This window comes from Oncorhynchus nerka, linkage group LG4 (genome assembly GCF_034236695.1).
Source record: "Oncorhynchus nerka isolate Pitt River linkage group LG4, Oner_Uvic_2.0, whole genome shotgun sequence".
NCBI lineage: Eukaryota > Metazoa > Chordata > Actinopteri > Salmoniformes > Salmonidae > Oncorhynchus > Oncorhynchus nerka.
In genome coordinates, this window is record NC_088399.1 from 99,320,693 (window position 1) to 99,333,896 (window position 13,204).

Here is a 13,204-nt window from a genome sequence, read left to right on the forward strand (position 1 = left end):
ACGAGAGAGAGAGAGAGAGAGAGAGAGAAAGAGAGAGGGAGAGAGAGAGAGACAGAGAGAGAGAGAGAGAGAGAGAGAGACAGAGACAGAGAGAGACAGAGAGAGACAGCGGGAGAGAGAGAGACAGAGTGAGAGTCACCGAGAGAGAGAGATTGGGGGAGAGAGAGACAGAGGGAGACAGAGACAGAGGGAGAGGGAGACAGAGGGAGATGGAGACAGATGGAGGGAGAGGGAGACAGAGGGAGAGAGAGACAGAGGGAGAGAGAGAGAGACAGAGGGAGACAGAGACAGAGGGAGAGGGAGACAGAGACAGATGGAGAGAGAGACAGAGGGAGAGGGAGACAGAGGGAGAGAGAGAGAGACAGAGGGAGAGCGCGAGACAGAGACAGAGAGAGACAGAGTGAGAGTGAGAGAGAGGGGAGGGGGTGCAGAGTGAGAGTGAGAGAGGGGAGGGGGGTGCAGAGGGAGAGTGAGAGTGGGAGCAGGTCTGCAGTCTGACTCTTGGCGTAAGAACCAGAGATAGAGACAGTACTGGTTTTAATGTACCGCTTTAGGAAGGCAGCGATAGCCTAGTCTACTGGAAATAAACTATCTATTCATTGCTCACATCATCAAAATGATTCTGAATATCTTGTGGGTGGGGAACTTTTGAAAAGGAACAGTTTTGGTGGATTTGGACAACCTATAGTCTTATCCGTTATTCTACGGCGTTCCTGCGTTCAACGGACCTGTTAAATGTGGATTATCAACATTGGTGATGTTACCTCTTGTTAACTGGGAATAGATAAGAAGCCCATCAACGCCAGTACTTGTCCCGTAGGGAAAAAGGCAAAAGAAAGGGATCTCTCGCTTTTATTCATCCTCTCGAATCGAATCTAACATTTTGAGTAGAAGAGGGATTTGTGTGATTGTTTCTCGTGGTGGATAAGGCACCACTTTTTTATTCGTCTGGCGTGAGTGGGCTCTGGCTTTTTATCTCCTCCTCCTCAGTGTGAGAATCCTTCTCCGGTGAGATTCTGCTAACCCCGCGGTCCGCATGACATGGTCCAGTCCTGTTGCCGGTGCCGAGCCTCGATGCATTGGGATTTCTCTCAGTGCCGACACCACCACCACCAAGTGAATCTTATTTCTAAACCCGTCTAATAAAACGTGCCTGCTGCCCCCGAAGAAGAAAAAACAAACACCTGCCATGACCGCCTCTTCGAACTGGTACGGAACCGGACACATTACCGGGCATGTTCGTAGGACAGAATGCAGATGTATTAGCAGGCATACCAGGACCGGGCCAAGGAAAGCGGAGGGAATAGGGATTTTTGCATCAATGAAGGCAGGAGTAGCAGCGCACCATTGGAACCGGGTCCTGTTCTTGTTTATGGGGCTACTGGCAGCCTCAACCTCGGTTAAGGGTACTGAGGGTAAGTTTCCCTCCTATAACTACTGCTGTTGCTGCTGCACTGTGTTGAATATTGAATGACTGATGGAAGAGGAGACGCAATGTTATTCCCGCTCACTACCGGAATACCAAATGACCAATTTAGATGGTAGTGAATGTCCCTTTTCATTCCAAGGGGGGGAAAGTTAATGTGGGTGTGGGTGGATGACCGTGTTTTCTGACACAGTGGAATGCTGAGCACAGCGAGCTCTCTCCCGTGGTTTCTCCCTCGGTGTTCTGTGGACACGAGCAGCATTGCATTTCATAATCGAATTGTGTGTTTTCACGGAAAGAAGGGATAGGAGGAATGGCGGGGCGAAAAGATAAAAGCCTCTTATACTGTCAGACAGAATGGAGTGTTCCTCGGCGCTGCTGGGCTTGATTCGGTGGCGACGGGCTACACCGTTTGTAGCGCTGCTAGAGACGCCAGTGAATCGATAAAGTGGTCGCGGGAGAGCGTGTCCGAACATCTGTATGTCATGATGTAATTATGTGTATTGAGTATTTCTCATCGTTCTTTTATTTTAGTCATCTCATGGATAGTATTACTTCGCCTACAAGTGGGGGGGGTTTAATCTCAGCCTTGCCTTTTAACGCTCTCCGCGAGGAAAAGCAATGGGGTTATTGTCCCTGAGCTGTCCACGGGTCCCGATTCTATCAGAAAACTTCAGACTTTATCGTATAGGTACGAAATCCGGACATACGTGTGTGTGCGTGCGTGTGCGTGCGCGTGTGGCTGTTTGGGGGGGGCATTTAGAGCATTTGCACAATTACATTTGGTATGGATTTATAACTACGATATGCATGTTGAAATAAATGTGCAGTTGACATATAGGGTTTACAGTCCTTCCAACTACACTCATTCAAACACATTAGTTTTTGCATCTGGTGACATTTTTTTCAGGTGTGCCATGTTTATCCCATTTTCTGTTGTTTCGGTGTTGTGTCTGAAAGTGGGCAGCTGCAATAGACATTGTAAATGGACCCACTTTTTATTTTTTTTGTGTGTGGGGGGGGGGGTGGGGGGGCAAAGTGACAACCCCCGGGTTTTATCGCGGTCTTGCTTGGCATCATGACAATATGGATACTGGAACTATTTTTAGAGGGAGCCAAGGATACCATTGGATGAGAAGTTCAGACGGTCAGTTCGATATCAGTTTTTGTCCCAAACGGTACCGTATATATTATCTATAATGTTCAGGGCTCTGGTCAAAAAGGAGTGCACTATCGAGGATATAGTGCTATTTTGGGGATGCACACACAGTCACATGCTCCACAGTGGGTGGTTATACAACGCGTCTTATAACACAATAATTAATGCATTGCAAGGCCGTTTTAGCACTGACCTCAGTTCATGTCGAGGATTGGATTTAAACAGTCACCTAACTTACCACCATGGATCCAGTTGCACAACACTACCAATGGTTCTGTGGATGTGCTCAAAATGGACAACGATTGGCTTGTTTCTTGGCTGTGTATCACACACTTCCTCTCTACATCGCTCAGATCATAGAATACGATTGAATTGGTTTATTTGTATTTATATGACTCAGATTTAGATAGCATAGCTTCCACAAACTCCTTCTGAAGCTATCCACAACGAAACACTAATTAGTCACCATGGTCCGTCACCGTCGTTGACTAACTTGCAGCAACGTGATCTCAAGTTTCACTTCGGTATTTGACGTAATTGAATAAAACGTCGATATTTTCTACCCACTAATCCTGCGTGGTTACAGGGTTCATCCTGCGTGGTTACAGGGTTCATCCTGCGTAGTTACAGGGTTAAAGCAGAAACAACTCTAAAGTGATGTATCGGTATTTATTCCGAGTGGTTAAGGGTTACGTTTATGGTTTTGGAAATTAATAAAACGAATAACAATTTCATTAAAAAAAAAGGTGCTTTTTCCGTTTAGCATGATCAAGTACTCTTACCTGCTTGCTAGACAGTAGTGAACTGCCTTGATGCAGTAATCTAAGGAGGCTGCTCTGGCCCTGAGTGTCGAGCCCAATACTCAGAGGAACTTTTCTTTTTTATTTTTGACATTTTGGAGGTGAGCCCTAATGTGTTCGGGACTGATTTCAAACGTCCAAAATCGACATGGGTTTCTAGTGACCAACTTGATAACGAAACGACTCTCCATCGATACCTTCAATTGCTGGACTCTCGACCAATGGTTTTATAGCTCTATTGTACCCAGAGAATGTGGCTTGACTATATAGTGTTGTGGAGAGGTGGAGTGTCATTTTCAGACAGACATGTTCTACCTCTGTGAACAGTAAAACATGTAATGACAAACACACACCCTATCCCCACGCCACCCTATCCCCACGCCGCCCTATCTCCACGCCACCCTATCCCCACGCCACCCTATCCCCACGCCGCCCTATCTCCACGCCACCCTATCCCCACGCCGCCCTATCCCCACGCCACCCTATCCCCACGCCACCCTATCCCCACGCCACCCTATCCCCACGCCACCCTATCCCCACGCCCCTATCCCCACGCCACCCTATCCCCACGCCACCCTATCCCCACGCCACCCTATCCCCACGCCGTCCTATCCCCACGCCGCCCTATCCCCAAGCCACCCTATCCCCACGCCGCCCTATCTCCACGCCACCCTATCCCCACGCCGCCCTATCCCCACGCCGCCCTATCCCCACGCCACCCTATCCCCACGCCACCCTATCTCCACGCCGCCTTATCTCCACGCCACCCTATCCCCACGCCACCCTATCCCCACGCCCCCTATCCCCACGCCGCCCTATCCCCACGCCACCCTATCTCCACGCCACCCCTATCTCCACGCCACCCTATCCCCACGCCACCCTATCCCCACGCCGCCCTATCCCCACGCCGCCCTATCCCCACGCCGCCCTATTCCCACGCCACCCTATCTCCACGCCGCCCTATCCCCACGCCACCCTATCCCCACGCCGCCCTATCCCCACGCCGCCCTATCCCCACGCCGCCCTATCCCCACGCCGCCCCTATCTCCACGCCACCCTATCTCCACGCCACCCTATCCCCACGCCGCCCTATCCCCACGCCGCCCTATCCCCACGCCACCCTATCCCCACGCCGCCATTTCCAAAAGCATTTCCAATAATTGTGTCATACTGGCCTTCAAAGCTCTTCAGAACGGATATTCTAAAATAAGCATCCGTGTGTCATGACTATCATTCCCCCCCACCCGTGTAGTGTTGCCAGCCACCAGCAGCAGTTACCCTGTCCTCCCATTGAGCGGCACTAGAGCCTCACACTATACTGACAAGTAGATCTCTGCAGAGCACAGAGTCTAACTCTCTCCACACATCACAGAGTCTAACTCTCTCCATACATCACATCACAGAGTCTAACTCTCTCCACACATCACATCACAGAGTCTAACTCTCTCCATACATCACAGAGTCTAACTCTCTCCACACATCACAGAGTCTAACTCTCTCCATACATCACAGAGTCTAACTCTCTCCGTACATCACAGAGTCTAACTCTCTCCATACATCACAGAGTCTAACTCTCTCTGTACATCACAGAGTCTAACTCTCTCCATACATCACAGAGTCTAACTCTCTCCATACATCACAGAGTCTAACTCTCTCCATACATCACAGAGTCTAACTCTCTCCATACATCACAGAGTCTAACTCTCTCCATACATCACAGAGTCTAACTCTCTCCATACATCACAGAGTCTAACTCTCTCCATACATCACAGAGTCTAACTCTCTCCACACATCACAGAGTCTAACTCTCTCCATACATCACAGAGTCTAACTCTCTCCACACATCACAGAGTCTAACTCTCTCCATACATCACATCACAGAGTCTAACTCTCTCCACACATCACATCACAGAGTCTAACTCTCTCCCTACATCACATCACAGAGTCTAACTCTCTCCATACATCACATCACAGAGTCTAACTCTCTCCATACATCACAGAGTCTAACTCTCTCCATACATCACAGAGTCTAACTCTCTCCATACATCACATCACAGAGTCTAACTCTCTCCATACATCACAGAGTCTAACTCCATACATCACATCACATAGTCTAACTCTCTCCATACATCACAGAGTCTAACTCTCTCCATACATCACATCACATAGTCCTCTCCATACATCACAGAGTCTAACTCTCTCCATACATCACATCACATAGTCTAACTCTCTCCATACATCACAGAGTCTAACTCTCTCCATACATCACAGAGTCTAACTCTCTCCATACATCACAGAGTCTAACTCTCTCCACACATCACATCACAGAGTCTAACTCTCTCCATACATCACAGAGTCTAACTCTCTCCATACATCACATCACAGAGTCTAACTCTCTCCATACATCACAGAGTCTAACTCTCTCCATACATCACAGAGTCTAACTCTCTCCATACATCACAGAGTCTAACTCTCTCCATACATCACAGAGTCTAACTCTCTCCATACATCACAGAGTCTAACTCTCTCCACACATCACAGAGTCTAACTCTCTCCACACATCACAGAGTCTAACTCTCTCCACACATCACAGAGTCTAACTCTCTCCACACATCACATCACAGAGTCTAACTCTCTCCACACATCACATCACAGAGTCTAACTCTCTCCATACATCACAGAGTCTAACTCTCTCCATACATCACAGAGTCTAACTCTCTCCATACATCACAGTCTAACTCTCTCCATACATCACATCACATAGTCTAACTCTCTCCATACATCACAGAGTCTAACTCTCTCCATACATCACATCACATAGTCTAACTCTCTCCATACATCACAGAGTCTAACTCTCTCCATACATCACAGAGTCTAACTCTCTCCATACATCACATCACATAGTCTAACTCTCTCCATACATCACAGAGTCTAACTCTCTCCATACATCACAGAGTCTAACTCTCTCCATACATCACAGAGTCTAACTCTCTCCACACATCACATCACAGAGTCTAACTCTCTCCATACATCACAGAGTCTAACTCTCTCCATACATCACAGAGTCTAACTCTCTCCATACAAGTCTAACTCTCTCCATACATCACAGAGTCTAACTCTCTCCATACATCACAGAGTCTAACTCTCTCCATACATCACAGAGTCTAACTCTCTCCATACATCACAGAGTCTAACTCTCTCCATACATCACAGAGTCTAACTCTCTCCACACATCACAGAGTCTAACTCTCTCCACACATCACAGAGTCTAACTCTCTCCACACATCACAGAGTCTAACTCTCTCCACACATCACATCACAGAGTCTAACTCTCTCCACACATCACATCACAGAGTCTAACTCTCTCCCTACATCACATCACAGAGTCTAACTCTCTCCATACATCACATCACAGAGTCTAACTCTCTCCATACATCACAGAGTCTAACTCTCTCCATACATCACAGAGTCTAACTCTCTCCATACATCACATCACAGAGTCTAACTCTCTCCATACATCACAGAGTCTAACTCTCTCCATACATCACATCACATAGTCTAACTCTCTCCATACATCACAGAGTCTAACTCTCTCCATACATCACATCACATAGTCTAACTCTCTCCATACATCACAGAGTCTAACTCTCTCCATACATCACAGAGTCTAACTCTCTCCATACATCACAGAGTCTAACTCTCTCCACACATCACATCACAGAGTCTAACTCTCTCCATACATCACAGAGTCTAACTCTCTCCATACATCACATCACAGAGTCTAACTCTCTCCATACATCACATCACAGAGTCTAACTCTCTCCACACATCACAGAGTCTAACTCTCTCCATACATCAGAGTCTAACTCCCTCCATACATCACAGAGTCTAACTCTCTCCACACATCACAGAGTCTAACTCTCTCCATACATCACAGAGTCTCCCGGTTCAATACCACAGTCCCTACGGACTCCCGGCTCAATACCACGGTCCCCACAGACTCCCGGCTTAATATCACGGTCCCCACGGACTCCCGGCTCAATACCACGGTCCCCAAAGACTCCCGGCTCAATACCACGGTCCCCACGGACTCCCGGCTCAATATCACGGTCCCCAAAGACTCCCGGCTCAATACCACGGTCCCCACGGACTCCCGGCTCAATATCACGGTCCCCACGGACTCCCGGCTCGATACCACGGTCCCCACAGACTCCCGGCTCGATACCACGGTCCCCTCGGACTCCCGGCTCAATACCACGGTCCCCACGGACTCCCGGCTCAATACCACAGTCCCCACGGACTCCCGGCTCAATACCACGGTCCCCACAGACTCCCGGCTCAATACCACGGTCCCCACAGACTTCCGGCTCAATACCGCGGTCCCCACGGATTCCCGGCTCAATACAGTAATACATCTTCATTAATTTATTCCTGGGATGAAAGAACTGGAAAATGAGAGGAGATTACTTGAGAGGCTGGATAGAACCAAGAGGATAGATAGAACCAAGAGCTGGATAGAACCAATAGGATGGATAGAACCAAGAGGATGGATAGAACAAAGTGGATTGATAAAACCATGAGGCTGGAAAGAACCAACAGGATGTATAGAACCAAGAGGATGGAAAGATCCAAGAGGATGGATAGAACCAAGAGGATAGAACTGTGGAAAAAAAGAGGGAGGGAGGGAGGATAGGAGATGGGGAGAGGTAAAGGAGGTGGAAAGACTGCTCAGCAAGATTGCAGTTGACGTCTCACCAATCAGCCAGCTATATGTGCTTCGACGTTAACCACAGCAGAGGCGCTCGCCAGCTTGACGATATTAGGTAACCTGTCAGTCCCCTCTCGCATGAGACCATCAAGCCAATACACCCACATGTCTGCCCACACGGCCCGCCGGCCTGCCTTCTCGGGCATCACGTTTCGTCCTTGCCTTGCTTCTCTCTTTTCTTCTGAATTTACCGCACCAGTCTCCGGTTACAGTCAGTTAATCAAGCCTCGTCTTTAGGCTATCCTGAAGTAGCGCTGTCAGTGTGTGGCCCTGATGCAACGGGCTGTAATGTTAACGGGGGCGCATGGCGGCAGGACAACAGCTGAGGGTAGCGCTCCTTTTTTCATCTTTCAGTTGGGTGCCGTTAGTTATTCATGGACAAAGGTGACGTAACCTACACTTGCTCTGTCTAAATGTGTGTGTGTGTGTGTGTGTGTGTGTGTGTGTGTGTGTGTGTGTGTGTGTGTGGTTGTGGTTGATTGCTCACACACAGGAGACTCGTATTTGTCAAGTTGATCTCTCGAGTCTTAATGGACCAAACGAGATGAACAGCTGCTTTCATGGCAAGTCTCTGGAGTTTCTAAACACACACACACACACACACACACACACACACACACACACACACACACACACACACACACACACACACACACCTACTACACCCCCTCCAAGCTATACAAGGCATTCCAGGACCTCTTGATCTTTGTTTGAAATCAACTGGCTTTTCGTTATAGTTTCAGAAGAGAGCGTCTGTGGTCGTATCCTCAATGCTTTCATTGATAGTGACAAGAGGGAAGAACACAGCAGCTCAAAGCATGTTGTTTAGATATACATAGAGAGCCATAACGTATTCATATATACTTGCCCGTGTCCCAAATCACACCGTAGCACTTCGTTTTCATTCATCTGTATGCATAGAGCATTCTGACAAGAGACAAGGCAGCTTCCTCTGACGCAGCGACAGAGTTGCGTTTTTAGGCCCAGGGACAGCTTTCTTTCTCAGAGGCGGAGGACCCGAGATAAACAGCTGCAGTTCGGTTCAGCACCACGGATAGTTCAGCTGCAGTTCGGTTCAGCACCACGGATAGTTCAGCTGCAGTTCGGTTCAGCACCACGGATAGTTCCCGCCCTTCAGCTGCAGTTCGGTTCAGCAACACGGATAGTTCAGCTGCAGTTCGGTTCAGCTCCACGGATAGTTCCTGCCCTTCAGTTGCAGTTCGGTTCAGCACCACGGATAGTTCCTGCCCTTCAGCTGCAGTTCGGTTCAGCACCACGGACAGTTCAGCTGCAGTTCGGTTCAGCACCACGGACAGTTCAGCTGCAGTTCGGTTCAGCACCACGGACAGTTCAGCTGCAGTTCGGTTCAGCACCACGGACAGTTCAGCTGCAGTTCGGGTCAGCTCCACTGATAGTTCAGCTGCAGTTCGGTTCAGCTCCACGGATAGTTCAGGTGCAGTTCGGTTCAGCTCCACGGATAGTTCCTGCCCTTCAGCTGCAGTTCGGTTCAGCACCACGGATAGTTCCCGCCCTTCAGCTGCAGTTCGGGTCAGCACCACGGATAGTTCAGCTGCAGTTCGGGTCAGCTCCATGGATAGTTCAGGTGCAGTTCGGTTCAGCACCACGGATAGTTCCTGCCCTTCAGCTGCAGTTCGGTTCAGCTCCACGGACAGTTCAGCTGCAGTTCGGTTCAGCTTCACGGACAGTTCAGCTGCAGTTCGGGTCAGCTCCACGGACAGTTCAGGTGCAGTTCGGGTCAGCACCACGGATAGTTCCTGCCCTTCAGCTGCAGTTCAGTTCAGCACCACGGACAGTTCAGCTGCAGTTCGGTTCAGCTCCACGGACAGTTCAGCTGCAGTTCGGGTCAGCTCCACGGACAGTTCAGGTGCAGTTCGGGTCAGCTCCACGGACAGTTCAGCTGCAGTTCGGGTCAGCTCCACGGACAGTTCAGGTGCAGTTCGGGTCACCTCCACGGACAGTTCAGGTGCAGTTCGGGTCAGCACCACAGACAGTTCAGCTGCAGTTTGGTTCAGCACCATGGATAGTTCCCGCCCTTCAGCTTTAGTTCGGGTCAGCTCCACGGATAGTTCAGGTGCAGTTCGGGTCAGCACCATGGATAGTTCCCGCCCTTCAGCCTTAGTTCGGGTCAGCTCCACGGATAGTTCAGGTGCAGTTCGGGTCAGCTCCACGGATAGTTCAGGTGCAGTTCGGGTCAGCACCATGGATAGTTCCCACCCTACAGCTTTAGTTCGGGTCAGCACCACGGATAGTTCAGGTGCAGTTCGGGTCAGCACCACGGATAGTTCCCACCCTTCAACTGCAGTTCGGGTCAGCACCACGGATAGTTCAGGTGCAGTTCGGGTCAGCACCATGGATAGTTCCCGCCCTTCAGCTGCAGTTCGGGTCAGCTCCACGGATAGTTCAGGTGCAGTTCGGGTCAGCACCACGGATAGTTCCTGCCCTTCAGCTGCAGTTCAGTTCAGCACCACGGATAGTTCAGGTGCAGTTCGGGTCAGCACCATGGATAGTTCCCGCCCTTCAGCTGCAGTTCGGGTCAGCACCACGGATAGTTCAGGTGCAGTTCGGGTCAGCACCATGGATAGTTCCCGCCCTTCAGCTGCAGTTCGGGTCAGCACCACGGATAGTTCAGCTGCAGTTCGGGTCAGCTCCACGGATAGTTCCCGCCCTTCAGCTGCTCAGCCAGCTGTAACGCCCAAAGCATGACGCTCTCTGGCGGGATGGAAAAGAGCAATATACTTGGGTTTGGCACGGACTGTTCACAGCTATGGAGTTGTAATATGGCGATTATGGCCACATACATACAGTCAAATGGCAGAACGGGGTCTTTCTGGGGGTTCGTTGTTGCTCTTTCCTTTTCTCATTTCTCTCTCTCTCTCTCTCTGGCACCTACACCATTCACTTTGAAACACGTATGACCTCAATAAACCATTTGCACCTCTAAACAGGTCAATTGTATATGAATAGTCCTAGCACACTTTACAGGCAATAATATTACTACATTTACATAAGGATGGTCAATACTAATATGTCGTTTATCAAAATGACAAACATTTTACAATCAACTTGGGAAACACCCCGAAATCAGAGAAACCAAATAGAGAGAGCTGCCCGTGCATAAAGAGAGTGCTGCCCGTGCCAAAAGAGAGGGCTGCCCGTGCCGAAAGAGAGGGCTGCCCGTGCCGAAAGATAGAGCTGCCTGTGCCTAAAGAGAGATCTGCCCGTGCCAAAAGAGAGGGCTGCCCGTGCCGAAAGAGAGGGCTGCCCGTGCCGAAAGATAGAGCTGCCTGTGCCTAAAGAGAGATCTGCCCGTGCCTAAAGAGAGAGCTGCCCGTGATTAAAGAGAGAGCTGCCGGTGCCTAAAGAGAGAGCTGCCCGTGCCTAAAGAGAGATCTGCCCGTGCCTAAAGAGAGAGCTGCCCGTGACTAAAGAGAGAGCTGCCCGTGCCTAAAGAGAGAGCTGCCCGTGCCTAAAGAGAGAGCTACCCGTGACTAAAGAGAGAGCTGCCCATGCCTGAAGAGAGAGCTGCCCGTGCCTAAAGAGAGAGCTGCCCGTGCCTAAAGAGAGAGCTACCCGTGACTAAAGAGAGAGCTGCCCGTGCCTAAAGAGAGAGCTGCCCGTGCCTAAAGAGAGAGCTGCCCGTGACTAAAGAGAGAGCTGCCCGTGCCTGAAGAGAGAGCTGCCCGTGACTAAAGAGAGAGCTGCCCGTGCCTAAAGAGAGAGCTGCCCGTGCCTAAAGAGAGAGCTGCCCGTGACTAAAGAGAGAGCTGCCCGTGCCTGAAGAAAGAGCTGCCCGTGCCTAAAGAGAGATCTGCCCGGAGGGCCATATGAGCGATTACCAAACAAAACAAATATGAGGCTTTACCAACATTTGAAATACATGATAAAGATAACTAGACTTTGCTATTTGTTATTAATATTACAAGACAGGGCGTTTGATTGGACAATTGGATATTATAGTCAGGTTAGCAAACATGTTGGCAGCAACAAACTTTGTCACAAACGAGGTTCACGCGGAAGAAATGGAGGGAAACATTTGACATCACGCAAGGAAAGCTCACGGGTAGGCTAGTGTAATGAACCCGATGGGAGACAGAGCTGGTATCAAGCTCAGGGGTAGGCTAGTGTAATGAACCCGATGGGAGACAGAGCTGGTATCAGGCTCAGGGCGCGGCAGGTATTTATAGGTAAAGAACCGCAGGAGGAGGCAGGTAACTGGGTCCAGGGACACGCAGAAGGTCATACACAGGAGGAGGCAGGTAGCTGGGCCCAGGGACAGGCAGAAGGTCATAGACAGGAGGAGGCAGGTAGCTGGGTCCAGGGGCAGGCAGGAGGTCATACACAGGAGGAGGCAGGTAGCTGGGTCCAGGGGCAGGCAGAAGGTCATACACAGGAGGAGGCAGGTAGCTGGGTCCAGGGGCAGGCAGAAGGTCATAGACATGAGGAGGCAGGTAGCTGGGTCCAGGGGCAGGCAGAAGGTCATAGACAGGAGGAGGCAGGTAGCTGGGTCCAGAGGCAGGCAGAAGGTCATACACAGGAGGAGACAGGTAGCTGGATCCAGGGGCAGGCAGAAGGTCATACACAGGAGGAGGCAGGTAGCTGGGTCCAGAGGCAGGTAGCTGGGTCCAGGTGCAGGCAGAAGGTCATAGACAGGAGGAGGCAGGTAGCTGGGTCCAGAGGCAGGTAGCTGGGTCCAGGTGCAGGCAGAAGGTCACAGACAGGAGGAGGCAGGTAGCTGGGTCCAGAGGCAGGTATCTGGGTCCAGGGGCAGGCAGAAGGTCATAGACAGGAGGAGGCAGGTAGCTGGGTCCAGAGGCAGGTAGCTGGGTCCAGGGGCAGGCAGAAGGTCATAGACAGGAGGAGGCAGGTAGCTGGGTCCAGAGGCAGGTAGCTGGGTCCAGGTACAGGCAGAAGGTCATAGACAGGAGGAGGCAGGTAGCTGGGTCCAGAGGCAGGTAGCTGGGTCCAGGTGCAGGCAGAAGGTCATAGACAGGAGGAGGCAGGTAGCTGGGTCCAGGGGCAGGCAGAAGGTC

At 50.5% G+C, this 13,204-nt stretch overlaps 1 protein-coding gene across 1 annotated transcript in view; it reads left to right on the forward strand.

Moving 5' to 3' along the window:
- The first annotated feature begins 1,150 nt into the window (after window positions 1-1,150).
- Window positions 1,151-13,204, forward strand: part of LOC115127591 (CUB and sushi domain-containing protein 2-like) — a 967,797-nt gene continuing 955,743 nt past the window's right edge. The window contains 1 exon segment of the mRNA XM_065018162.1: window positions 1,151-1,406. Within this exon segment, the coding sequence (XP_064874234.1) occupies window positions 1,190-1,406 (217 nt within the window). The 5' untranslated portion in view covers window positions 1,151-1,189.